The following is a 24855-nucleotide window of genomic DNA, read 5'->3' as shown; positions in this document are numbered from 1 at the left end:
CTCACTGGCATGTGGCTGTGGCCCCATTCATTTAAATAAGAGCTTTCCGGCAGGGGCTAGCTTCAGACCTAAAAATTAGTGAGGAAGCCCCCACAGAGAAAGGATGGAGTCCTGGCACAAAATAAAAATGGATTCTCCATTAAGAGGCTGTTAGGTGACTGGCAGCTACTCAGAGCTGGGGGATTTGGAGTGGGCAGGTCCGAGGTCGCTGTTGGGTGCAGGCTTCGCTGCTCGTTGGCGGGGATGGGGATGGGTGAAGTTTGCTGCTAGCCCTACGCTGTTTGCTTACAGTAGCAGGGACGTAGCTGCCCTGGTGGCCCGTGGTGAAATAAAGCTGTTCAGGCCAGAAAGACCAAGGTTACCGATCCTTGGGTAGCGCCGTCCCCTCCGACCGAACCCTGACCTACGCGGGACACGGCAGGCTGCCTGCCATGTGCAAGTCCGCAGGGTGACCCTCCCTCCTATCCCCATACCCAGGGGTGTGAGAGGGGATAGGGGAGTGTGTGGACATGGGCCCTGCAGAACCTCTCGCTCAGCCCCCTCCGACTCCACCCATGTCAAGCCCGAGCAGGCCTAGCCATCTGGTAGTTGCTGCTTCAAGATGATGCAGTGAGCCGTAGCTCACAAAAGCTTATGCTCAGATAAATTGGTTAGTCTCTAAGGTGCCACAAGTCCTCCTTTTCTTTTTGCGAATACAGACTAACACGGCTGCTACTCTGAAAGATGATGTATGTAAACTCCACCCAGCTCTCTAGCCCCTCTTACGCCCTGCTGGGTGTGTGACGGAAGCAGGCCTGGCTCTGGGGGGGGGAGGGGGGGGGAGGAAAGGCTGGTTCTCGGTGTCAACAGATTTGGGCTGTTTTCTGTTCCCCTTTATTGCTCCCTCTGTGCTGTTTGAACACCTCCTGTGGCCCAGGGCAGTGCTGCTCCCCTGTCTCTGGAGGCCCCTGCAAGTTGAGCCCTTTTGTGCACCGGGTGTGGTCAGGGCTGTGCTTAGGGTTTATGAAAAGGAGGACTTGTGGCACCTTAGAGAGGTGCATACTGATGAAGTGAGCTGTAGCTCACGAAAGCTTATGCTCAGATAAATTGGTTAGTCTCTAAGGTGCCACAAGTCCTCCTTTTCTTTTTGCGGATACAGACTAACACGGCTGCTACTCTGAAACTTAGGGTTTTTGGGGCCCTGTGCAGTATTATGAAACGGGTGCTCCTATGCCCGGTGGCAGCCCGGGCTTGCATGCGTATTTTAGATAAGGGTGGACTTTTGAAGGATTTATTTAAAAAACGATATGTCTGAAGATCCAAGCATTTAAGGCTAAAGATGAATACTCAGATTGTGCATCTACAAATCTGTGCAAGGATTTTTTAGAGATGTGATTTTTATCATCTTCACCAACACACTAATCAATATTTTTAAAGCAAATATTTAACTAATGTCCTGTAGGCTAACATGTTCTGAGTAAATATGACAGTAATGCACAACTGGTTTTGTCAGTAACTTCAGACAGTATATACCTGGGGGTTGGCAAATGCCTGTTAAATGGCTTCATTACCACTTGAATGGCTCTCAATGGTTTCAATGTTGTGCTAATCGGTCTGGCAGGCTGGAACGCTTTTTTCCCTTTTAAGTACTAGATCCCCTCCGGAGGAAGACTCGAGGCTGCAGCAGCCAGCTATGGTGGGAGCCTGCAGGAAGGGTCAGAACAGGGATAGGAAAAGGTGGAAGGGTGGACGCTAAGACCCAGGGGTGCCCCAAATACTGCGTATGCCTAAGGACAGCCCTGGGTGGGGTGCAGAGGGGAGATAGATGCTTTCTGCCAATGCATGTTACCTTGGATATACCTGTCTGCCATCATCTGACCCAACCCCCAGTGTGTCCAGAACTAGCTGGGGTTCCTCCCACTCTGACTGACTTCAGGAAGGAGACATTTCACCTAGGTCCCTAGTTTGTCTCACAGCTGTGTAATGACAGCAGCGGATCTCAGAGGGAGAAGGGGCCAGGGGTGGGAAAGTCGCCTCTTGGGGGTGAGAATCAGAGGACTCTTGCTCAGGAAGGGCTATCTGGGGCGCTCTCTTGCAGGGACTCTAGAAGAACGGGGTGAAGGGGAGTGCTCCTTCCTCTTGGAGTACAGAAAGCACTGTCCAGGGACTCGCTCCATAGGACATGCAGATCTGCATCTGTTGTTCCTGTGTTCTGATCTCCATAAGACATTGAGCCTTGTGCCACTGATCTGTCCCTCTGGGAGCTAAGAGGGATAATCAGATCTCATGCTGCAGGACATCAGCTGATTGTGCCAAGGGTCAGGAAGGAATCTGCCCCATGTACAGAACTGTACAGCTTGCCAGGTGCGGCAGGAGCGGTTTTCACCTTTCTTGGACACATCAGTCGCTGATCGCTCTTGGAGGTGGGATAGCGGACCAAACGGAGCAGTGTCTGACATGATGTGGCGGATCCGGTGCTGCCTGGATTTACGTGTCTGCACTTTCCACCTGTGTCCCGCAACAATGCCATGGACCCTCTATGTTGAGAGCAGACTAGTGCTTGATTTTCTGCAGTGCCTTCCATCTGCGGGAGTGGGCAAAGTGCTTTGCTCAGCAGAGACTGTGCCGGCAAAGCACTTGTGCTGGGCAGGCTGGCCCCTGGCACAGCCCAAGACACTAAGCCCTGACGTGCGGTCAGTCAGGATTCTGCCATTGTGTCCCAGGAGTGTCACCTTTCACCTGGATGGAAAGAGCCACCAAGTCTGTCCTAGGAATGGCCCTCGGACTGCCCCAGGGGGAAGCCAGTGGGGGCGAGCTACCTTGGGCTCCTGGCCAGGGGAGAGAAAGAGGCCATGCTTCTCATCGGAGTTCCTGTTTCTTCTCTGCGTAGGAAGCCAGGGGAGATATTTATAGCCTTGTTATGCAAAAAGAAAAAAAGAAAGAAAACAGGAAATTGGCAAGTTCCAGATAACCCGCCATTGCCGGGCTGTAGCTGCTCCCTGGCTGCTTCCCCCAGACCCCAAGGCTGACAGCAGGCCCTGAGGGCCACAGGCTCCTCTTAGTGCTCGGGGGAGGAGCCGCAGCAGGGGCTGCCTGCAGCCAGTGGCTCCAGGAGCTTAGCTGGGCCTTCCCAAACAGAGCAAACTCACCTGAGGGCTGAGACTGAGCAGCGACCTTTCAGCCCCAGGAGACTTTTCCACACTTACTCCGAGCTGAAAGTGGCGGTTGAGACTGGAGGGAGGTAGCTCTTGTCTTAGCATCCCTGCAGTTCCCTGGTTGGGAGCCGAGGGGGAGGATGTGCACCGCTATGGGGCAGATGGGGCAATATGTCGCTCAAGTGCAGCTTGCGGCTGGGGGAAGGATCTTGGACTCTGCCTTAGAGCCCTGCGCAGGACTATTGTTTTTAATCCCACTCCCGGGTTGTTTCTTCCATTTTCATGCCTCTCCCACCTGAAAAAATCTTAGATCCCTCAAGAGAGACAGATTTCCCCCCCATGCGACTAAAGAAAAGTCCATTAACATATTACAGGGGTGGCCAAACTGTGGCTCGCGAGCCGGATGTGGCCCTTTTACAGTTAAGGCGCAGAGCCCCCTATTCTCCCCCCCGCATTCTCCACCTAGCAGACTGAGGGGAAAGCTCAGGGCTTCTGCTCTGAAGCTGGGTGGTGGGGCTAGGGGCTTCTGCCAGAGACGACTGGTGCCTGCTGAGAGTGGCGGGTACAATTTAAAGGTTTGCCCCCCCACCCCAACAGCTTGATTCACCCCCCCCCCCAGCACCCTCCCATTACCCGCAGCGGCCGTGCAAGGAGGAGGCCTGGCGACACCATGTGACTGAGTAGGACCAGCAAACCTTGGCAAAAATCTGCGGGGGGCACATGACCCCACATGCCCCTCCGCCATGTGTCATCTTTGGCTTCTGCCCCGTGGCTTTAGGCCTGCAGGGAGCTGAAGCCCTGAGCCCTGGCTGGCACCTCCCATGGGGTTGAAGCCCCGAGACCCCCCTCCCTGCGTGGCTGAAGCCCTGAGCCCTGGCAGGCGCCTCCCATGGGACTGAGGTCCCAAGCCCCGGCAGGCGTGCCCTAGCTCTTGAACTTCTGAAGATTGCCATATGCGGCTCGGGCAGTCAGTAACTTTGGCCACCCCTGACATATTGTCGATATAAACGGAATTCAAACACAATTTTTACCACGAAAAGAATAAAACAAATCTTGCTTTACACCATGTTAAAAAAATACTTCAACTCCTGTTATAATAGACATCAAATCTCATTCTATCCCTCCCTTAAATTTAAGTATTAAAACCTTTATTTAAAAGAAAAGGAAAGAAAAACGTGCTTTACGTCACTGCAATTCTGTGTATGACAAACTGCTGCTGTGTATGTCCCACCGAATGTCAAAACAGATTGCACCACCATTGTGCCTTCACGGTACAGGTGTTTTTAAAGGTTATACTCATTACGTTTCAGAGTAGCAGCCATGTTGGTCTATATTCGCAAAAAGAGAAGGAGGACGTGTTAGTCTCTAAGGTGCCACAAGTCCTCCTGTTCTTTTTGCGAATCGTTAAGTTGTTTAAAAATGTTGTAAACTGCATAAGCATCGCTTTTAGAACTCTGAAACTTACCTTCCAAGTTATTTGTCTGTCAGGGTTATTACTACTTTTTGGGAAACGTTTAATGGAAAAACTGCTCACAGCCTAGGGTTTTGATAGTTTGAGCCTCTTTTTAAACTTTATTTCTAAGTGATTAAATTAAACTGCAAGTGTACTGGCGTGGAGTCTGTGGGCTGGAGCCCAGGGAGTGGGTACAGGGAACGCAGGGCTCGGGGGAGGTGGTGGCTCTGGAGCTTATGGGGACAGTTCAGTTCTTAGGTGGTTGTGATGTCGGGTGCTTTCTGGCTGCGGGCCCTTGCCAGGGGGAGAGCACAGCGTAGCTTCTCCTTGCACACCCTCTCAGCTATGGGGTGGAGGGCACTGTCTGCACAAGCCACTCTGTAAGCTGTCGGGGCGGGAGCACCCTCAGACTCCTGAGCAGGAGTGCCGTGTCTGCATCAGTCTCCTCAAAGCATCCACTGCAGCTGGCAGGCTCAGGAAGTGCTTGTTAGCCCTGGTTTTCCGATTGGGTAATTTCCTACGTACGGTGTCTAGCTCTGTCCTGCTGCCCTGGGCTGGCACTTAGCTCATCCCGTTCGTGTCTGGCTGCCCCCAGGAGCAGGGTGGGTGGTCTCGTGGTGGTGCTTGGCCTGAATGTGTGTCGTTCTGCAGGGGTTCATAGAATCATAGAATATCAGGGTTGGAAGGGACCTCAGGAGGTCATCTAGTCCAACCCCCTGCTCAAAGCAGGACCAAACCCCAATTTTTGCCCCGGATCCCAAATGGCCCCCTCAAGGATTGAACTCACAACCCTGGGTTTAGCAGGCCAATGCTCAAACCACTGAGCTATCCCTCTCCCCATGGCAGGTTCTCGCATGGCAGGTGCTACCCTGACTCCAGAGGGCTGCAGCATACACAGAGCAGAGCACCTCCCTTACCGGGGCGTGGGGAATGGACCGGCTCAGGGAGCAGGACACAGGCCTTGCGCCGTGGGATGGAGAATGGGATCCAGAGCCTTCCCCTGGCAGGAACTGGTTCCAAGCCGGCCCCAGCTGGGTCACTTGAAGGTTCTTGAGCCCTGTGCTAACGGGAGGCCTGTGATGCCCTGGGGGCGCCCCTCCTGGTGCGAATGGCACTGCCTAGGTTTCGGACTCGGCACAAACCCGCTGGGCTGGGAGATGAGGGGTTACCACAGCATGCAGACCTCAGCAGGGAGAGGCTAAGGAACCTGGCCCCATCCCCTCCCAACCTCCTCCCTGCTGCAGCACCCTGGGGCCCAGCCGGTGGGCTTCTCTTGCCACCACCCCGAGGGGAAGAGATGGGTGCATGGGACCCCTTGGGAGTCAGCTGAGGGGCGCCTGCCTGTGCTGGGGGGGCCTCTGGGTTCTGCAAACGGGAGGAGCCGGCCGTTGCGGTAGGTGGCAGGCGCCGGGGTAGGCCAGGAAGCAGGACTGTCCCGCTGGGCAGAGCCGGGCAGCCTCCCAGCTGGAGCCCTCGAAGCCACATTGCAGCACGGGTGGCCCTCGGCCCCTGGCTGGTTCAGTCCCGGGCATAGCGGCCTCTGGCCTGCACGTAAGTATGGGCAGCCAGCTTCGCAGGCGCAGTGCCCCAGCCCGTCTGTGTCACACCCCTTCCTTGCGGGGTGGATGTCTCCAGCTTTGATCCCTGCCCCAAGGTGAAAGTCACGTCAATGGCACCAGCCACCCTCCGTCCCCTCTCAAAGGGAGAGAGAGCCCTGCTGATCCCTGCTGGGCGTGGAGCCTGGCCAGCGTGTGCTCTCCCCCTCTGCTCCGGCTGCAGCAGGGAGGGTTCGTTGTTTTCCCCATTGCTGGGGGATGCTCCAGGGTCCGTGTCCCCACCCCCCGTAATGCAGCAGCTGCGTCTTCTTCCTTTCCAGAGAAGCTGTACAACTCTCAAGGGCCGGAGCTGAGGCGCTCCCTCTTCTCCCTCAAGCAGCTCTTTCAGGTACGTTCCCCCAGCCCCACTGTGAGGCATCGTCCCACCCCGCAGCCCAGTGACCTCAGGCCCTGTGGGTCTGTGCCCAGGGCCATGTGTGGTGCAGGGCTCCAGGGGGGCAGCTGGTCATTCTGGGACAGTATGGGGGGCCTGTGGCATTAGGGGATGCTGGGGGATCCCATCAGACGAGCCCCCAAGTGCTGGAAAGTGATACGTGCCCCCATGTATCCTGCCTTTCCGAATGCCTGATTCCTGGTGTCCCCAATTCCACACCGAGGGAGCTGCAGGGCATAGTGCCTGGGGAGTGGGGGCTCTGGCAGTATGGGTTTGTTAACCCAGCCCCTGCCCCCAGGGTGGCTGCAGATTTGGGCTGGTGCCTTGAACCGCACCTGTCAATGCCTGCAACACCCCGCTGTCCCACTGCTTCTCACCCAGCAGTAACCAGTGGGGTACAGCGCAGGGACCGCCAGGACTGGTCCCTTCTCCCCCCACCCACAGGGTATAGCTAAGCTCCTTTGTTTTCCGTTTTAAGTCGATTTTTACTGAAAAATTCCCACATTTTACAAAAAGTCGTATTCATTTTTTTCTGATTTTCACCCTACTTTTGTATCCTTCAAATGTATAAAAAATAACTTGTTTTATTAGGAAAATACACATCTTATTAAATGTATTGTATCACGATAATACATTAGTCTGTGCGTATATGCAAAGCTGCCTGGTGAAGGAAGGCTCTGTATTTGTCTAGAAGATACACACAATAAGCAAACAGGCAAGTTCTGAAGTGCGTGTGCGTCTGTATGTGCTGATGAATCTCATGCCCACCACGTACACATTTCAAGCTGTTAGCAGATAATGGTTTAAAGATTTGACATGCTAAAATGGGAAGAAAAGAGAAATCTGTATCAGAACATGGTTCAGAAGACAAGGAAGTATTAGAAAATAATAAATAAAAAACAAAACAAAAACAGGAGAAAAGGGTGACGTTGAGTGTATGCACTGCAAATGGTGTGGCTCAATGTCTAAATGTAAATATTTATAGGCTAATAGTTCTAAGTGTACACCAGTAAACTGTTTATTCAGAGCAAAAGTTTTATTTAGGGATTAGAGATATTATTTTCTTAAACTCCGAGGTGGCACTGTGTTCTGAGTTCGGTCTTCGTTCTGCAGCAAACCACATTGATGAACGGAATTCAAAGCATTCATCTGCTGAATACTTTTTTCCGGTCTTTCTGTCTACCAAAATAAACCCTGATATTTACCCAGAAAAACGAATAGGTTTTTTTGCACTGATTTTCACCTGATTTTGTAAATTCCCGAGGAAAATTAAGTAAAATAAAAACTGAGAACATAGGGCCCTAGGTACAACACAGCCACAGCCGGCATTGGCCCCTTGTCGGACCACACCACCCCTAGCTGTCGGGTATGGGCAGCCCTTGGGCTCTCCTTCTCTATCAGTCTTGCCCTGTCTGCTCCATCCCTGCCTTAGTGGGGGTACGACTAGGGCCTGTTTGAGCCTCCTGTCCCCCTGGAGCCGTGACTGTGGGGTCTGGACCCCTGGGGGTGGATCAGTGTGATCTCTGGTTTGTGCTGCAGGAGGATAAAGACCTGGTGCCAGAGTTCGTGAACTTGGAGGGGCTGACATGCTTAATCAAAGTGGGGGCCGAGGCCGACCAGAACTACCAGAACTACATCCTGCGAGGTTGGTGACAGGACTGGCCCTCTGGCCTGCCCCCCGGTAGGGCCCAGATCCACTCGCCTGCCTATCTGGAGCCCTCTGGTTTGGAGGGAGGGGAGATTTTGGGCCTTGAGCCCCCAATGGCCCAGAGACACACATGCTGGGTGTGGGAGTCCCAGCCGGAGAGGGAGGACTGCTCGGGGGAGGTGGCAGGCATTGTAAGCTCTGTCCCTCTCTGAGCCGTGTCTCTGCACCAGGCCCAGCCTGCCGGTGAGCTCTGACCAGGAGCTGTGCGAGACGGCCCCCTGCACCGCGTGGCAAGGCGGGTGCTGAGCCCTGCTGAGCCTTGCCTCCTACTGCTTGTGACCGGGGTCCTAGTGGGGGCCAGCTGTGGTCACTCAGTTAGGGTGAATGGAATGGGACAGACAATCCCCAAAAAGCTGGTGGATATTCCAATACTTAGATTACCAAGACGGCATAAAACAGCTTCTTTATTACCTCACTGGTTACTCAGAAGTCCAAACAACACAGTTCCCTTAAAGTGATCCAGCCTCAGGCCTCCATCCAGGTACCCACGTCAAATATGATGATTTCTGAAAATCTTATTTCATCGTATAAAAGAAAAGGGTCTACCAATCCTGAAGGGTCGGACACATCACCTTCCAGTTTACTGAATGTTTCAGATCTTACCCAAATACACGCTCCAGACAATTCTTATTAACTACACTAAAATTTATTAAAACACAGCAGAAAGAGAGTATGGTTAAAAGATCAATATACAGACAGACTTGAGTTCAATTCATTGAGGATCAGATTCATAGCAGAGATGGTGAGCTTCGCAGTTGCAAAGAGTTTCTCTAGAATTCAGTTCATAGGTTACAATCCAGTGTCCAAATCTCATATTCAGGGTGTAACAGTATAACTGGGACCTCAGTCTTGCGACTCAGACTTCCCTGATGAAGTCTAAGCAGATCTGAGATGAGAGAATCAGGACCTTAGGATCTTTTATACAATTTCATGTCCCCTTTGGCAAGTTCAGAGTTCCTCGAGGAACAAAAGGTAATTAGGATGACACAGGACATTTCAAAGAGAGATGAATACCGAGATACCTGTGTTTACAATTCAGTTAAATGCTAGGATCTTCTTTTGATCTCTGAATTATCAGAATACAACATAGACAGGGACTGTTGATTACATTATCCACCCTACTCATACACATGTAAATACCCAAAAACACAAACCTGATCTCCTCACTGTCTTTTGAGGGATATTTGTTTTGCAGGATGTTTACCCCTTTCTAGCCGCGCGTCACACTGCTCTTTCCCTCACAGCGCTGAGCCAGATCATGCTGTTTGTGGACGGGATGCTGGGCGTGATCGCGCACAGCGAGACTGTACAGTGGCTCTACACGCTCTGCGGAAGCATGGTGAGTGACACCGAGAGCACGCCCCGCGATTGCTGCCTACTCCCAGCCTCCACTCCCTCTGCTTTATTGCAGCTGGGATTTGTCCAGGGGAGGGCTTTCCGTGCACTGGCCTTGCACTTTCCATGAGGAGCGTGCTAGGGGGTGGGGCTGCTGAGTGCTTTTGCACTCCCTGCCCTGAATCCTCTCCGTGTGGGTAACCTGCCTGCTCGGTCACCCCCAGTGCCAGGCCTGTGCCTCACTCCCTGTCCAGCTGGGCTCTGCACGCGCTTGCTGAGGGCAGGTTAAGCAGTGCTCTGCCCCGGGCTATGTTTGGTGGCTTATTATCTAGATACCTGCAGAGCTCAGACCTTGTGCTGTGGGGGCTGTGCGCACATGTATTCCAGAGCAGTCCTCCTTTGAACGATGGTCCCTAGGTGTATTCCACATGTGGGCACGCGTGCGCCATGCACCTGAGTCCGGCATTTCTTCAAAGCGGTGTCCGTAGACTCGCCTCGTGCTCCCGACCGACGGTACAAGAGGCAGTGCAGGTCGACACCTCTCCAGTTCCTTCTTACTGCCGCAGGGCCTGAGTCCCAGGATTCAAGAACTGCGTCTGCTGCCCTCGCTCCTTCTCCATCAGCAATGAGCATCACTGGTGCCTGTGCTGTCTGGATGAGGCACGTATCTCTGCCAAGTGCAGGATCTGTAAATCCTTCCTGCCCAGAACTGGAGGCCTAAGAGCTCCGACTGAAGAAGCTCCTGATGGAGGAGGCTATGAGGCCCCGCGGTGACCCGGGCGTCATTGTCGGTACCAGCTTATCTATGCAAAGACCATCCGGCTACGTCAGGCAAACCGGGCCCTTCAGGGACTTCTACTGGAACACTTTGGATTCCGGGTCCTATGGAGACCTTTGTAACGTCGGAGGATATCTTCCTCCCCTACCTGCAGTCTCCACTCCTAACCCAAAGCAGGAAGGATTCTACTAGACGCTGCTACCTGGCTAAATGGTGGCCGTTTTAGCATCCCCACCAGCATGCGCTTGATACTGTGGACACTCGATTTATCCATGGCAGGAAGGTTGTGGGGACAAGCCATATCCTCACCAAGGGTTTCTAAGTCAGTTTCAGAATGCATCTGAGAATGCTACAACATATCAAAGTTCCCCCCCCCGGGTGTTTCACAACTTGGCACAAGCTGCCTCCCCAGCATCCTTATTGGATGTCTGCAGGGTGGCGACGTGGATTTCAGTCTACGCTTTCGCTTCGCACTGTGTTCAAACTGTCAGCAAGAGCGGAGGCAGCCATAGGGATGGCAGCACCTCTGCTGCCAGCTTCCTCGCACCCTCCTCCGGTCTGAGTCCTGCTTGACAGTCACCCGCATGTGCAATACACCTAGAGACCAGCCCTCGAACTAGTCGTGTTGGTTACTTACTGTAACTGGAGCTTCTTTGAGCAGTGTGGTCCCTATCTGTATTCCACCCCTGCACTCCGTCCCCTCTGCTTTGCATCCGGCCGGAGCAGCATCGACCTGCCCTGCCTCTTACACCCCGGGGCGGGAGCGCGAGGAGAATTACTGCACACGTGTGGGTCAACGGCCAGGGCTTTGAAGACGTTCCGGACTTGGGTGCAGGGCACTCGCGTACCCATGTGTGGGATACCGATAGGGACCCCATGTCTCGAAGAACCTCCAGTTACAGCCAGTAACTTCCATTACCTCAGTTGGCGTGTTTGAAGACGTGCCCAGGAGGGCTCGCTGGCACTCGGTGCGTTTCCTACCTGCCTAAAGGGATCCTGGTAAAGGGGGTCCCTTTGGGGGCCTTTCTCATTGAACCAGAAGCTGTAGAGCCGCCCGCATGTCCTGCTGCAAGTGGAGTTTGACACTTCAGGGACAAAATGTGCCCAGCCGCAGGCAGACGTGGGCTGTGAACAAGGTGGCCTCCCCCAGTGCACTTGGCGGAGCTGCCTGGCCTGACGGAGACGCGGCAAGGACTAGAAATGCAAGCTCGGTCTGGGGGCTGCCTCTGCTTTGGCCGGCACCAGCCCTCAGAGTCTGTTCTCTGTGCAGCACAGCTTGCTGGCTGAAGTGCGGCCCTGATCCTGACCAGGAGTCGCCCGTCCGGCACCAAGAGCATTGTGTGCTAGGACCTGACCTCTCCCCTCTGCACTGAGGACCAGGGCAGCTGCTGCGAGCTCCTCACACCCCACCCCTTTAATATGCCCCTCTGCCTCCCCAGTACCGCCTGGTGGTGAAAACGGCGCTGAAGCTGCTGCTGGTGTTTGTGGAGTATACGGAGTCCAATGCCCAGCTCCTCATCCAGGCTGTCAACACAGTGGAGCAGGCTAGAGGTGAGCACGGCAACCCCCCGGTGCCTGGGGGAAGCTGGCTGGCAGGCTGTGAGCTGCAGTGCGCAAACACTCGGGATTGAAATAGGGGTGCCCTGGATGGGTCCCCTCATTGGGTCCCCCCACAGGCCCCCCTTTCACAGTAACAGCACACACGCGCGTCAGACTCAGTCGCACTCAGGCCCTACACACTGCCCGGGTCAGCACTGCGGGGCATGCCGGGCGCACAAGGCATTGCTGGTAACTGAACCCTCATGCTCCTGAGGCAGGGATTTGGGCGCATGCGATTCAAAAGGCTCGGCTATAAACGTCCCATCGTGCTGCATGCCAGCTGAGCTGGTAGAGGAGCCCAGGGTGCCCCCAGGAGCCCCAGCTGGCCGCACGGCGCTCCGATGTTCTGGAGGCTCAGCAGCAGCTCTGTGCTTCAGATGGTAACTTGCTGCCCTCCCACCGTGCCCTCCCCGTCCTCAGCCCGGTCTGCTGCCCTGTCTCAGGGTGCTCTGTGCTGATGCCCCGGCCTGCGAGCTCCCCATCCAGCCTGAGCCTTGGCGTGCCCGGGGGCTGGGTTGTTCATTGAGAAGATAGCTGCCACGGGACAGGAAACCTGCCACCTTAACTCTCCAGCCTCCTGCCTGCCTGCCATGAGAGCCGTCTGTTCCCGGGGCACGCCGCTTTCTCCAGCAACGCGCACCCATGCGGCTGCTGCAGCTGGCCCCCGCCCTGGCGAGCCGTGCCCAGGCTCTGGGTAGGACTGTGAGCCCCAAGGAGAGCGGGATGGTCCTGTGGGAGGGAAGAGATTAAAGTGCCGCCCAGTCGCATCCTGCAGAGGGTGACTGGCCAGGGATGCCCCAGGCTAGGGGCAGTGTCTCAGGCTGGAAAGGAAGCTGCCAGCGCCCTGTGGGGTTTACAGGGAGACCCGCTGTACTGGGAGGAAGAGGGTGTGCGGGTCTCGCCGGGTGGCCTGGGTCCTGATCTCGGGGCCCTGCGTGAGCCTGGTGCTCCGGCTCAGAGAGCCGCTGGGCCGTGCTGGCCTGCGCGTGGTGCTACAGCGGCCTCTGGTGGCCGGTCGGGGTGTTGAAGTGTCTGTCCTAGTGGTGAGTGCCCTGCGATCCCCAGGCTGCACAGCCAGGCTCCAGTTACCCAGTCCGCACTGGGGCCGCACTCGCCTGTGTGGCCCTGGGACTTCTGGGGCACGTCCCCGGCTGCTTGGTGCTGCGGAGAGCGGAGGTGTTCCGCCCCAGGGAATTGTGGGGGAACTTGTCTGTCCTGGGCACGTGGGAGGAATTGCGGGAAAGCAGTGGAGGACTGTCAGCCGTCGAGTGGCTGAGCCAGGGTCCTCTCTGTGAAGTTGGGCCTGTGACCAGCCCGAGCGAAGGCAGAGTTTGAGCTCTAGCTACAGTTGCAGCCAGGCCAGCTAGCCTGGGTTTAAAGCAGCAGCACACTGAAGCGAGCGGGGGATGAGAGGGGGGCGACTCCCGGGTCGGAGCCCGGGTTAACTCTGCCGTGAAGACGGAGAAGGAGGGGAGTAAAGCTCGTGCAGGGATCCTCCTTCTGCATGAGGTATCGCCATGGTGCAGGCTGTGCTGGGCCTCTGGTAACAGGTGGTGCCTGGGCGCCTCCGTCACACCAGGGCCGTGCATGCCCTGAAGGGGGCAGATGGAGTGCAGGGCCATCCCAGAGAACACCTCGCTCTGGACTGGCTGTCAGAGAGCCAGGTTCCAGCCTGGTGCGTCATGCTGCCTTGGGCGGGCCTGCTGCAGGGGCTGGCAGCTCCCAGGGGGCTCGCGGCCATTCTCAGGCCAGCCCCACGGAGAGCACGCTGCAGTGCCAAGCTGGATGTCTCTGCTGCCGTTCCCCCTTGGTCCACTGGGCTCTCTGTACTCGTCTGCACCAGACGCTGGGGAGGAAAGCCGAGCCCTCGCGGCCAGGGTCCAGGGCGCAGGATGGAGGCTGCCGTGGCAGCAGCAGCCTCCCGCACAGACGGAGCCCTGAGCATGGAGAATAGCTCCCAAAGCTGCCCTGCGCTCTCGGAGGGGAAGGAGCGGAGCAGTGCCGCTCCAGCCCCACGCTCCGCAGCAGCGAGGTCTGTGAGCCCCCAGCGCTGTGAGAGCGGGGAGGGCGGGCGTCAGCTTGAGGAACCTGGCTGGAATAGGAGAGCTTCTTCCTCTGTTACACGTGTGCCCCTGGGCTCCCCGTCATGGAGCCGTAGGAGTGATATAGCACCCCAGCTTTTAATCAGTCCCTAGGAGTAACCCCCTCCGTGTGCCAGACCCCCAGGGGTCCCTGCAAGGGCAGGCCACGCAGCCTCTGTGGCTTCCCCCTTGAGCTCTGCCTGGCAATGCCAGCTGAGATAGGTGCCTGGTCAGAGACTTGCACCCTCCTCAGCATTCGAAGCACCTCAGCCAGTGTTTGCAGTGACACCAGGCAGCCGGGTCTATGGTCATGCAGAAGACAGCACGGGGAAGCCCTTAGGTTAGCAGAGAGAAGCAAAGGTTAAGATGTAGTCCATCCTGGCCGGCCCTGGGCCTCCCTTGAGCCATGCTGCTCTGGGAACCATCTTGGTTTTCTTTCTCCTTCTCTGTTCCTTTTTGTCTCAGTCCCAGGTGAGAGCCCAGTTCTTAAGCACCCCCTGCTGCCACCTCCTCCCATTGTCCACCTGCTGCAGGACCTTGCGGAGTGCACCCGTGAGCCAGCCAGCCAAGCCGAGAGCCTCCCACTGACAGGGGTCGATGGTTCAGTCACTGGGGTTTCCATTGTCTCTGTCAAATCTTCCATTGATGTGGGTTGATCCCAGCCAGGCCTTAGTGACCCCATTCTTGTCACCCCAGACAGCTCCCTGCTGTCTCCTGTGCATTACACTCAGCACACAGTGGTACAAAGCACAGAGGGAAACTGAGGCACACAAGACTCATAAAAGTATTACCAGAATTCCCACATTCGTCACTCTCCCCAGCACGTGGTGCATGGTGTGCTGGCTGGACCAGTGGGCCCAGATATTATCCTCACATGGCATTAAGCCCCACTCGGAGGCTCTCGGTGGATGTGTTAACATAGGATCCTCTTTCGGAGCTCCCACCTCCCTGGGCACAAACAGACTGTAGCTCTGAGTCCTGGGTCTCAGGTGACAAAACTCTCCATGGGACACACAGTGCTGTGTAATAAGCTGGTGGGGGCTCTGCCCCCTGACACTTCCTTGTGGGGGGAATGGGGAGTCCAGAAGTGGCTGATCTGGTTGCCTGGACTGCGGGGCCCACCGGTCACGAGGAGGAGGCTTGCCCTGCTCGGGGACCCTGTTTGCCAGGCTTGTGGTGCTGTTTCCTAGGTGCATATCCATGGTCCAACCTGGTTGCAATCTTAGAGGAGCGCAATGGGGCTGACACGGAGCTGCTGGTGTTTGCGATGACGCTTATCAACAAGGTCAGTACTGTGGGGCAGAGCGGCCGCAGCCCGGCACATCCTGCCAACCCCCGGCTGCTCAGAGGGAAAAGAACAAGCAGCTGGCGGCTGTGGGGTGGGGTGGAGCATGTTCCTGGGAGTGGCCCCCGTGTTTCTCCTCCCCCCCACCCTTCACCTGTGCAGTCCTGCTCTGGCACCTGGGCTGGGGGGTGTGGGCAAGAGGCCTGCTAGCCCCTGCGGTGCGGGCTGGCCTGACTGCGTCCCCGCGGTGTCGCTCAGACGCTGGCGGCCCTCCCGGACCAGGACTCGTTCTACGATGTGACGGACTGCCTGGAGCAGCAGGGGATGGAGAGCATTGTGCAGCACCACATGCACGGCAAAGGCCTGGATCCGGACGTGAAGCAGCAGTTCGCAGTCTACGAAGTGAGTGCATTTCCCCTCTCCCCATGGGCCGCAGCCCCCTGCCCCTCCAACGTGCTGCCCCTTGAGAGCTCCACCTCCCCTGCCCTCGGGTGCAGGCCAGGGGCTTGGAAGGACCCTCCCCCCCTTACGCTGGGGGATCTGGGATTGCCCTGGCCACACCTACCGGAGCATCCTGCCTGCAGGGAAATGCCCTGGAGGTTGGACAGGAAGGTGAGGGCCTGCCAGGTACTGATACGCAGATGCTCCAGCCGCACCGGGCCTGGGCAGGTCACTGGGCTGTTGGGACAGGCCTAGCGCTGCCGACCCCCAGCATGCCCAAGGCTCCAAGCACTTAGGCTCCTGAATGGCCTGGTGGAAATCTCACTGCTTCCCGGTGAGCCTGGGGTCGCTGCCCCACACAGCAATGGTGTATCTCCCACCAGCCGGGCATGATGCCAGCCCCCTCCCCAGCGCGCAGAAGGGATGGAGAAGGTCTCTGGGTCACAGAGGGGTTGTGCTGGGGCAGCCATCGCTAAACTCTCCCCTGTGTCACACTTGGCATCCCGTGGCTAGACGTCCGTTGCCCCGCAGCGAGGCTGACGAGTGCTGGGGGCGCTCACGCCTCTTGGAGCCATTGGTTCAGGCTGTCAGCAGGCTCGGGCAGAGGAGGCAGCCTTGGCTCACATGTGTTTGAAGCTGGGAGGTTATTTCCGTAGCCGTGAGGGCTAGAAGTCTGCCGTGTGGTTAAAAGGAGAGCATCAGCGCCGTGGAGACGGTGTAGGTCAGATGGGCAGAGGCAGCCGGGGCAGGCAGGCAACACCTGCGCCCAGTGGGCAGAGGGAGCCCCATGACAGTGTGGGGTAACAGGGCCCGACAGCACTGGGAGGCAGCCCAGTGTGTCCTGGCACGCTCTGCCCATGCACTGCTCTCCGCAGAGCTCGCTCAAACACGAAGACGGAGTCGAAGAGCTGCCGCCGGGGGCACGCAAGGAGCGGAGGAAAACAGACGAGAACCGGCGGGGCCGGCGCTCCCTGGGTGGCAACGTGGATGCTGGAGCCGGTGCAAGCTCCCCAAGCCCAGCCGTGGAGGACAACAAGCTGCCTGAGCCCTCCAGCCCCCCGAGGGAACCCACTGCCGAGGTGGTGCTGGAGAGCAGCCCAGCTCCGTGAGTACCAGGCGTCCAGCAGGGATAGGCAGGCTGGTCAGTCGCTGGGCTGGGTGCGGTGTGCGGGAACCAAGCTGGGTTCTGGTGCCCACCACGAGGCCTTGGGTGTTTGGTGCAGGACTGTTCTGCGCTGATGGAGGGCGTGGTGGTCCTGCAGAGGCTGGGCACAGCTGAGGCAGTGGGCTGGGCATGCCCAGCCAGGGATCTGCTCCGTCTCCCACTCCTCAGGGCTGGCTTAGCCAGGCTGGACCTGCAGGGCTCCTGTCCGGGTGCTTGGCCTGTGGGCACCCTGGATGAAGTGTCTGCGGCGAGGCCCTGAGTCTCCGTGTGCACCCCCGCAGGTGAATGATGGGGTGCTGTGTGTGATTCATTGAAACGTAACAGCAGGAGCCCCTCTCGGCGCGTGCCAGGCTGCACGCCTCGCTGGCCCACGCCGCACGGCTGCTACGGGGAGCTGGCTCGTGGAGCGTGGGTTGAGTCTGTACTGCTGCCGTTTCAGGCCCTGCTTCGAGAGTGTTTACAACAGCATGTCCAACGTGCGGCTCTCTGCGCTGGCCTCCCCGGAGGAGAGGGAGCACCCCAGCCTGGGGGAGAGGAGCGTTTTCAAGTGAGTTGCCTCAACTTGGCGGGAACTGAGGAGCGTGTGCTGGCCCTGGGGAACCCTTCCTGCTGGGGCACGGCGCGAGACAGGCCTGGGGGAGGCTCAGGGCAGGACTACGGGAGCGTGACTCTGAGGGGGGGCCAGAGGGACTGAGGCAAGGAGGCACCTGGCAGAGACACCTCTTCCCTCCCCATTCCCCTCCCCCCCGTCTCAGCAGAGATACCCCAGAGTGCGTCTACACAGCAAAATAAATAAATAAACCACTGCAGCAATGAGTCTGAGAGCCCAAATCAAGTAACTCCGGCTGGCGCTGTGGGGCTGAAAACAGCAGAGTGGATTTTCCCGCACGGGCTCTGAGACCCTCCCCGCTCGCCGGGTCTCAGACTGGGTGCCAGGGGTTTCCTTTGCAGTGTTGATGTCCCCGCAGTGACCTGAACTGGGGCCTGTTCATGGTCTCATGTGCTCTTGAGAGTGTTTCAGGCTGTGGGTCGGTGGCGCTGCTTAGCCCCAGGACCCCTCCTGTGGGGAACCAGGGGAACCCATCGACAGCCCATTCTTCTGGGGATGCCTGGGGCCCTGGCCTGCGCAAGAAGGGCTGTGTGGGACAGGGGAGGCCGGTGGGAGATCCCGAATGGTTCCTAGGGCTCGGGAGCCAGCCCCCCCCGTGGAGGAGCGGCGGTTCCTTGGGAGCTCCAGGTGACGATGGGAAGGGAGTGGCGTGGAGGGAAGCTGTCCTGGTGTGCAGGAGGGTTGTGTAGCGGATGGGCTGGCAGGAGGGGGCCGCACTGCGCTAGAGGGACCCAGCCGGCACTGTCCACGCTCGGGGGGCGGGCGCTCTAGAAATTGCTGTGCTCTGGAGTCAGCATGCTGACGTAAACTGTGGAGAGAGCACGCTGGCAGGGGGGTCCCAGCTCAGCTGGGTGGAGGCGTCTGGTGGGTGATCCGTACCCTCCCAGAGGGGGAAAAGGGGAAGGCCCTCCAGCATGCAGCCCCAGCATCATCCCCCCGCAGAGTGGGGTCTCTGCGAGTACCGGGATCCCAGCCAGCGCCATGGGAATGGCCGGCCCGCTCCTCTGCAGCTGCTGCCCCTAGGGCTCCGCTCCAGCGGCTCTCCCCCCGTGGATGGGCAGCGTCTCTAACTCCAGCTCTCACGCTCTCTGCTCCTTCTCTCGGCACTGATTCTCCTCTGCCTAAACTTCCTTTCCTTTTTTCAGACTTCACCAAACTGCCCCTGTTTGGTAAGTGACACGGAGGCTGCGTGTGTGTGCATGTGACCCTTCCCGGCGTGCTGCTGGCTAGTTGCCTCTCCCTGCCTGCGGCTGCTCTGTCCAGGCTGCCTCTCCCTGCACTCCATTCGTCTGGAGTGTGGGTGCTGCACTGGGGTTTGCTCGTTCGAGGCTGCAGCTGCTGCTGCTTCCCGGCGTGGGTCTCCTCTAGTGCTGGCCACGCGATTCTGTCCCCATTACATGCTTCGTGTTGCCGGGAAGCACTTCCTGCAGCTCCTTCGCTGGGCTGGGATCTACATTCCACTCAGCAATCAAGGGCCAATCTTTTCTGATCACTGACCCCTGAGCCTGCTACACTAGGCATTATCCTAGACTGGGGCCAGAGACCTCCTCTCGGGGCTGAGCTCGTCCAGACACCTCCACAGCGATGCAGGAACCCTACTGCTTGTCTCTGCAGCGCTTCCCCCCTCTGCTCCGTCCTCTCTCTGCAACACCGAGGGCCAGCGGAGCACCGTGCAGCCTTCCCCTCACCAGCACGCTGGTTCTTAGGCAGACGTAACCCCAGACGCAGTGCACAGAGCACGCAGAGAGCAACCAGCTAGCCCGCTGCTGGGGAGTGCGGAGCGGCCTGGTGCAGGCCCATGTCTGAGTGAGACCTGAGCCGCTGCACTCTGACTGCTGGACTGGCAGCGCCATCCTCGGGGTTGGGGTCTCTGTATAAGAGTCCCTCGTGCTGTTCATTTGGGCTGGCCCCTTGTACTGCCTTTGGATGGAGAGGAGCAGGAAGCTGCCTGGTTATGGCCGGGTGCCCTTGAGGGTTCCAGCACCTGGTTCAGCAGCTGGGCCTGCCCCAGGGCATCACTAGAATCCGCTTTCCAGGGGCTGCTGTGCGTGGCTGGAGGCTGGCTGTGCTAACTGGCAGCTTGTTTGCTGTGGGTCCCAAACTGGGTGTGAAAATGGCTGCCGGGATGCCCTCTGGAAGCATGGTGGGTGTGGGAAGGGTGGCAGCCCCCCCACACCTCCATGAGCCCTTGTGAACGACTGATCCGTGCATGGAACCCCATTCCTTGCCCCAGTGACCTTCGCCAAGGCTGCTCCTATAACCGGGGGGGGCCCTCTGCTGAGGGAGGGAGTGACTGGACTGATGGTGGCAGCCTGTTGAGTGACCAGCATGTACTATGCCCAGGGGGCTGTTGGCTGGCCTAGGGGGCAGGAGGAGCACGCAGGGTGCTGAGCCCCTCGTCTCTGAGTGCAAATGGCAGTTTGTCCCATTGTTAGTGGATCTCGCTTCTCCAGACGGGAGCTCTCAGCAGAGCCTGGGAATGTACGCTGGGCTGGACAAGAGGCTATGCTCAGAGCAGCGGGAGGGAGCCCCATCTGTGGTGGCAGATGGAGGATGTGTCTACACTGCAGTGTTAGCCCAGGGTCAGTAGAACATGACATAGCAGAGCTGGGATTTGCTAACCTAGGGCTTGTGTCTACACTCATTGATTAGGAAAGGTTGGGTCCCAAGCTGGGGCTCCAGTGACTTGACTGCACTACGCAGGCCTGAGTCCAACCACCCCTATCCCAGACTTCCTAGCGCCCTCCCAGCATGGGACTGCTCTAGCCCTTTGGTCATGGTGCAGTGCTGGGAAAACCTGACTGTCCACCAAACTTGACTGCCAAGAAGACAAGGAAAGTCGGGACATGGGATGGTGGGATATTTTTGGCAGATGCCCAGAGCACGAGTCCAGTGGGGCTGCATCTACACTGCAAAGCAATAGGGCTCAGACCCTGGGTCCTGGCTTGGACTCTGCCCCCTTATGGGACCCTGGGTTTGCTCGGTTTGCGTGTAGGTGGAAGGCGGTTTCAGCTGGAGCCTGAGTTCAGACCCGGGGCTTACCTTGCAGTGTAGACATCCCCTTAGGGTAAGTCCACACTGGAGCTGGGGGTGTGATTCCCCGGTCCCAGCGCTAGCTCTGATAGGCTAGAGTGCAAAAACTAGCATAGCCATGACCAGCGGGAGGGGCTGTGTGCCCCAGTCCAGTGGCAGCCCAGATACTCTGCACGTAGCTGGGTAGCTTGCCCCTCACGCTGCTCGCCTCGCCCTGTCTCCGCTTCTGCTCCTAGCGCTCTAGCTGGGTCAGAACTGGTGCTGGTGTGACGTCTCCGGCCCAGGCGTGCCCTTAGATGGATTGGCCTGGAGAGCGCCGGGGAGAGCCGGGGCTGGCAGCACAGGAGGGGCAGGGCCGTTTGCTCTGGGGCGTGCTTTCCCGTTTGTGCTCAGGCTCGGGGCTGTCCTGACACAGGGCGCCGGCTGAGTGGAGCTGAGAGGCGGCTGCCGTGTGGAAAGCATGCGGAAAGCATGGGCCGTGCTGCGCCGGGCAGCGGTGCTAACTGCTCTTTTCTCTCAGGCGAGAGGAGAGCCCCCCTTTGTGTGGGGACAAGCCCGTTCTGAGGAAGTTTGAGTAAGTACAGATGTGTGCTCGTCTTCAGATGTGCCCTGGGTCCCGCTGGAGCCAGGCCTGGGCGCCCCCAGAGCAGAGCAGGGCTCGGGGTGGTGGTCTCTAGGGTAAATGTCACATGGGTCATGGAAGCTGGGGGCAGATTGGCTCCCACGCATCTGCCTCCCCTAGATGTGTGTGGCTGCACTTCCCTTTGCCGAGCTGGGGGGCAGCGCCCGTCAGAGCCTGGCTTGGGCAGAGCGATGCCAGGGCAGGGGCTGTATCCACCAGAGCAGAGAGGTTGGGCTGTGGGAAGAGGGGAGATTGGTTTCCTTGGCTACCTCCAGCGTGCTTTGTGGGTAACTCAGCCCCCACGGCGAGCACTAGACACACACCTGGTCCCAGCCCTAGGAGGACTCTCCAGCCCTGCCTAGTTCCTTAGCGCACTCTAGCTTGGGAAGCCACGAGCTTCAAGCCCAACGTGTGCTGGAAGATTTTTAGTGTTTCAACCTTTCTGAGTGTCTGGGCTTCCTGGGCAGTGCCAGAAGCCAGTGGCTTTCGGAGCTAGAACTCTACGAAGTTCGACAGGGGCCCTTACCTGTCTGAGGCGCCTGGCTGCAGACCCGAGTCTGCGAGAGCCTCTGCCGGGGAAGGTGCTTGCCTGGCAGGTCTCCAGAGCTTTGGGGGAGCCAGAAGCCTGCCCCTGTAGTGGGCAAGCCGCACCGCAAGGGCTGGAGCACCGCGCTGGGAATAGATGGTATCCCTTCGCATTGCCTTTGAGGATCGCATCAGGCGGCTCTCGTGGTGCGAGCAGAAACCGACCTGCTGACTAGTAGGGACAGCTGGCGCGGGCGTCCAGCCAGCCGGGCACAGGCGCGGCGGCGAGGCCCCTGGGCCCTGTTGTGCTGCCGGCTGCGGCATCGCGGTGGCTTCCTTTCCGTGGCAGACGTCAGACTGTCATGAATTGCATCCGGCAGGGAGTCGATTGGTCAGGCCAGCAGCCCCTGGGCTGTTCATTTTGCCTGGCCACCCCGTTTCCCACTTGGAGTGTGCTGCGGAGGTTTCCCTAACAGCATAGGAGCCAGGCGTTGTCCGGGAAGCTGGAGACGATGGTCGCCGCTTTGGGCACCAGCGAGTCAGTTTGGGACTGAGGGACGCACGCATTAGCTGGGTATCTCTTGCTAATACGATCAGCAGTAAAGTAGTTAACTCTGAGCCCTAACGATGATGGTTTAATTGTTAGCCCTGCAGTGAGGGGAAGGGCTGTCTCCCCAGCCTGAGCAGCTGTTTCAGGCTGAGGGCAGACTGGGGAGACAGCAATGCAGCTGCACCCGTTTTCCAGATCTCAGGGTGATGTCATGGCCACTAGGGCTGGTGGGGGCAGCTTCTTACCCTGAAATGAAAGCTGGATTCCTGGAGCGTCATTCTGCGGCGAGCGGCCCGTTTCCCAGTGAGTTCTGAGGCTACAGGATCCCCCAGGCCCTGTGGGAACTGGCTCCCCTGTTTTCAGGTAGCCTGTGCCCTGGGTTTTGTTGCATTCCCAGCTACCCCCAAGGCTGAGAGTTAAAGCAAACCCATGTACTCAGGCACCTTAACTTGAGCCCTTCCCGTCTACCCACTGGCCTCTCGCATGCCTGCTTTCCCCACGGCCAGAATGCGACCGCCTCTACATAGCAGCCTGGCACGTGGGGGGAAGGGAACAAAGGCAGCACGGTCTCAGCTGGGAACTGCAGTGTGACCCCGGCCCTGGGGATCACTCGAATCCCTAGGCAGGAAGACTGGATTGGCGTGTTGGCAGCTTTCGGGGGTGCTGCCCGTCGTGTGATGGGGCTGGGAGTGTCAGATGTGGCGAGTCCACTGGGCCTCAGAGGGGGCAGTGTGGTGATTTACAGGGTGTTTCAGAGCTGAGCGGGATGCCTGGGTTTTCTCTGCTCCGATGTGGGAAGAAGGAGCTGGGGACACCGGGGCTTCCTCATGCGCAGGAGCTTGGATGTCTGGCCATGCCGTCCCGGCAGCGGGAGGGGAAGGCTGCTGGACCTGGGTGGTTGTAGGCGGCTGCTGGCCTGAGACACCCATGGCTCTGCGTACTGTATGGTGGGGTGTGTGCTCTGACTGAGGGGCGGAGGGTGCCAGGCATGCCAGCAGTCCTGTCCCGGGACACAGCTGCCCCTGCTAGACATGTGCACCGTGGTCCTGTGCCCTGCCTGCATGTGGCTGGTCGCAGACATTGGACTCTCTTTTGCAGAGCTCGCTTCTTGGAAAACCTGGCTTCATCCCAAAAGGAGAGGCTGTCTGCGATGTCCAAGGGGCGGCTTGACATCCTCGCTGAAGCCATTCCAGGGGGCGGCCAGCTCAGCCTAGAGCCACCCCCAGCAGCAGGTACGCAGGTCCCGTGTGCCCGGTGAGTGCCATGCAGCCCAGAGGGGCAGTGTGTCACCCCCAGCCAGACAGTGCCACCTGAGAAGGCAGCAAACTTGCTGTCACTGCCTGGTCATTTCCAGCCCCTCCCTTCCCAAGTGACTGGGAGCCGGGCTGCAAGGTCTCATCTCAGCCCCCTCCTTCCTGGGGCCTTTGAGCATGTGGGGGGCAGGGATCCAACTCCAATCCTGCTGTGGGCCTTGGCCCACTGCCACAATAGACATACTGGTTCCCTGCGGGGTGGGGGTGCTCCGGACAGCTTGCAGGACGGCAGGGCCTGGGCAAGACACACTCAGACACGCAGCGCATGGGATGTGGGGCTGGCTGTACAGGTGCCAGTCAGGCCAGTGGCACCTCCCTCCGTGTCTGCGTGAGCAGCCGCCAGATGCAGGGAGCCCCCTCTCCGCGAGAGGAGCGGAACCCGACCACTAGGAAACGCCCCACCATTGCGAGGACTACACACGTGCACTGGCTATGTGCAGCCCTGGCGTGGGTGGGGCGTGGGGTGTGTGACGACCCAGGCCACAGGGGCCAGCCCGCACTCCCTCCCTTGCCCCTGCCCTGCCCGCAGGCGCCAGGCTGCCTAATGACTGCTGTGTCCGGGCTGCAGGGAGGCTGGCGCTGAGCGAGGAGAAGGAGCGGAATGAGACGGCGAACAAGCAGGAGCCCCACGTGCCATCAGTCGGGATCGCTCCGGGGAGGGACGAGAAAGGAGACGGCACATCAGGCAAGGACTTTCCCTGGGACACCCTGTGGCCAGATGCTCCTGCAACCTCCATGACCCCCTGCTCCCCTCCCCAAAACACACCTGCTTCTGTGACTAGGGACCCAACCCCCACACCACCTTGAACTGCCTGGCGCCTCCCAGATCCCCCTGCCGCTCGCCATGGCTCTAGCCAAGCGGCTGCCTGAACTGCCACCCCAGAGAGTCGCATCTAGTGCCGGGGGAGCACTTCGCTGCAGCAGGAGTGCACTGACCTCGGGGGGCCCTGGGCCAAGGCTGTGGCAGTCAGTGAGAGCCGGGAGCTGGGGGAGCGTAGTGTAACTCCCTGGCTGCAGAGTTGAGCTCTCAGACTCAGAACAGCTGCTATGGAGGTGGCTGTCTGGCCTGAACTCTGCCTGGGGGCAGGTTTTCCATGACTCCTTCCCCGCCCCTTGTCCAGCAGTGGGCCTCGCAGTGCAGGAGACCTGTGCCTCTGAGCCGGGACAGTGTGCAGGGAGAGGTCGCCAGGCCAGCGATGGCCTGACGTCTAGGGAAGCAGAGGTGAAGAGTGCT

General features: G+C 58.4%; 1 protein-coding gene across 2 annotated transcripts in view; it reads left to right on the top strand.

Moving 5' to 3' along the window:
* FHOD1 (formin homology 2 domain containing 1) overlaps positions 1–24855 on the top strand; it is a 63394-nt gene that overhangs the window by 27485 nt on the left and 11054 nt on the right. The window contains exons 4-13 of one of the 2 annotated variants that reach the window (XM_077831123.1): positions 6464–6531; positions 8116–8221; positions 9529–9623; positions 11837–11948; positions 15268–15362; positions 15621–15764; positions 16679–16908; positions 17408–17515; positions 23407–23540; positions 24190–24306. In XM_077831123.1, the coding sequence (XP_077687249.1) occupies positions 6464–6531; positions 8116–8221; positions 9529–9623; positions 11837–11948; positions 15268–15362; positions 15621–15764; positions 16679–16908; positions 17408–17515; positions 23407–23540; positions 24190–24306 (1209 nt within the window). The remainder of the gene's footprint in view (positions 1–6463; positions 6532–8115; positions 8222–9528; positions 9624–11836; positions 11949–15267; positions 15363–15620; positions 15765–16678; positions 16909–17407; positions 17516–23406; positions 23541–24189; positions 24307–24855) is intronic. The other variant, XM_077831124.1, reaches the window with a different exon arrangement.

Source organism: Eretmochelys imbricata, chromosome 12, assembly GCF_965152235.1.
Source record: "Eretmochelys imbricata isolate rEreImb1 chromosome 12, rEreImb1.hap1, whole genome shotgun sequence".
Lineage (NCBI taxonomy): Eukaryota > Metazoa > Chordata > Testudines > Cheloniidae > Eretmochelys > Eretmochelys imbricata.
Note: the sequence above shows the minus strand (reverse complement) of the source record. Positions and strands in the feature narration are given on the sequence as shown.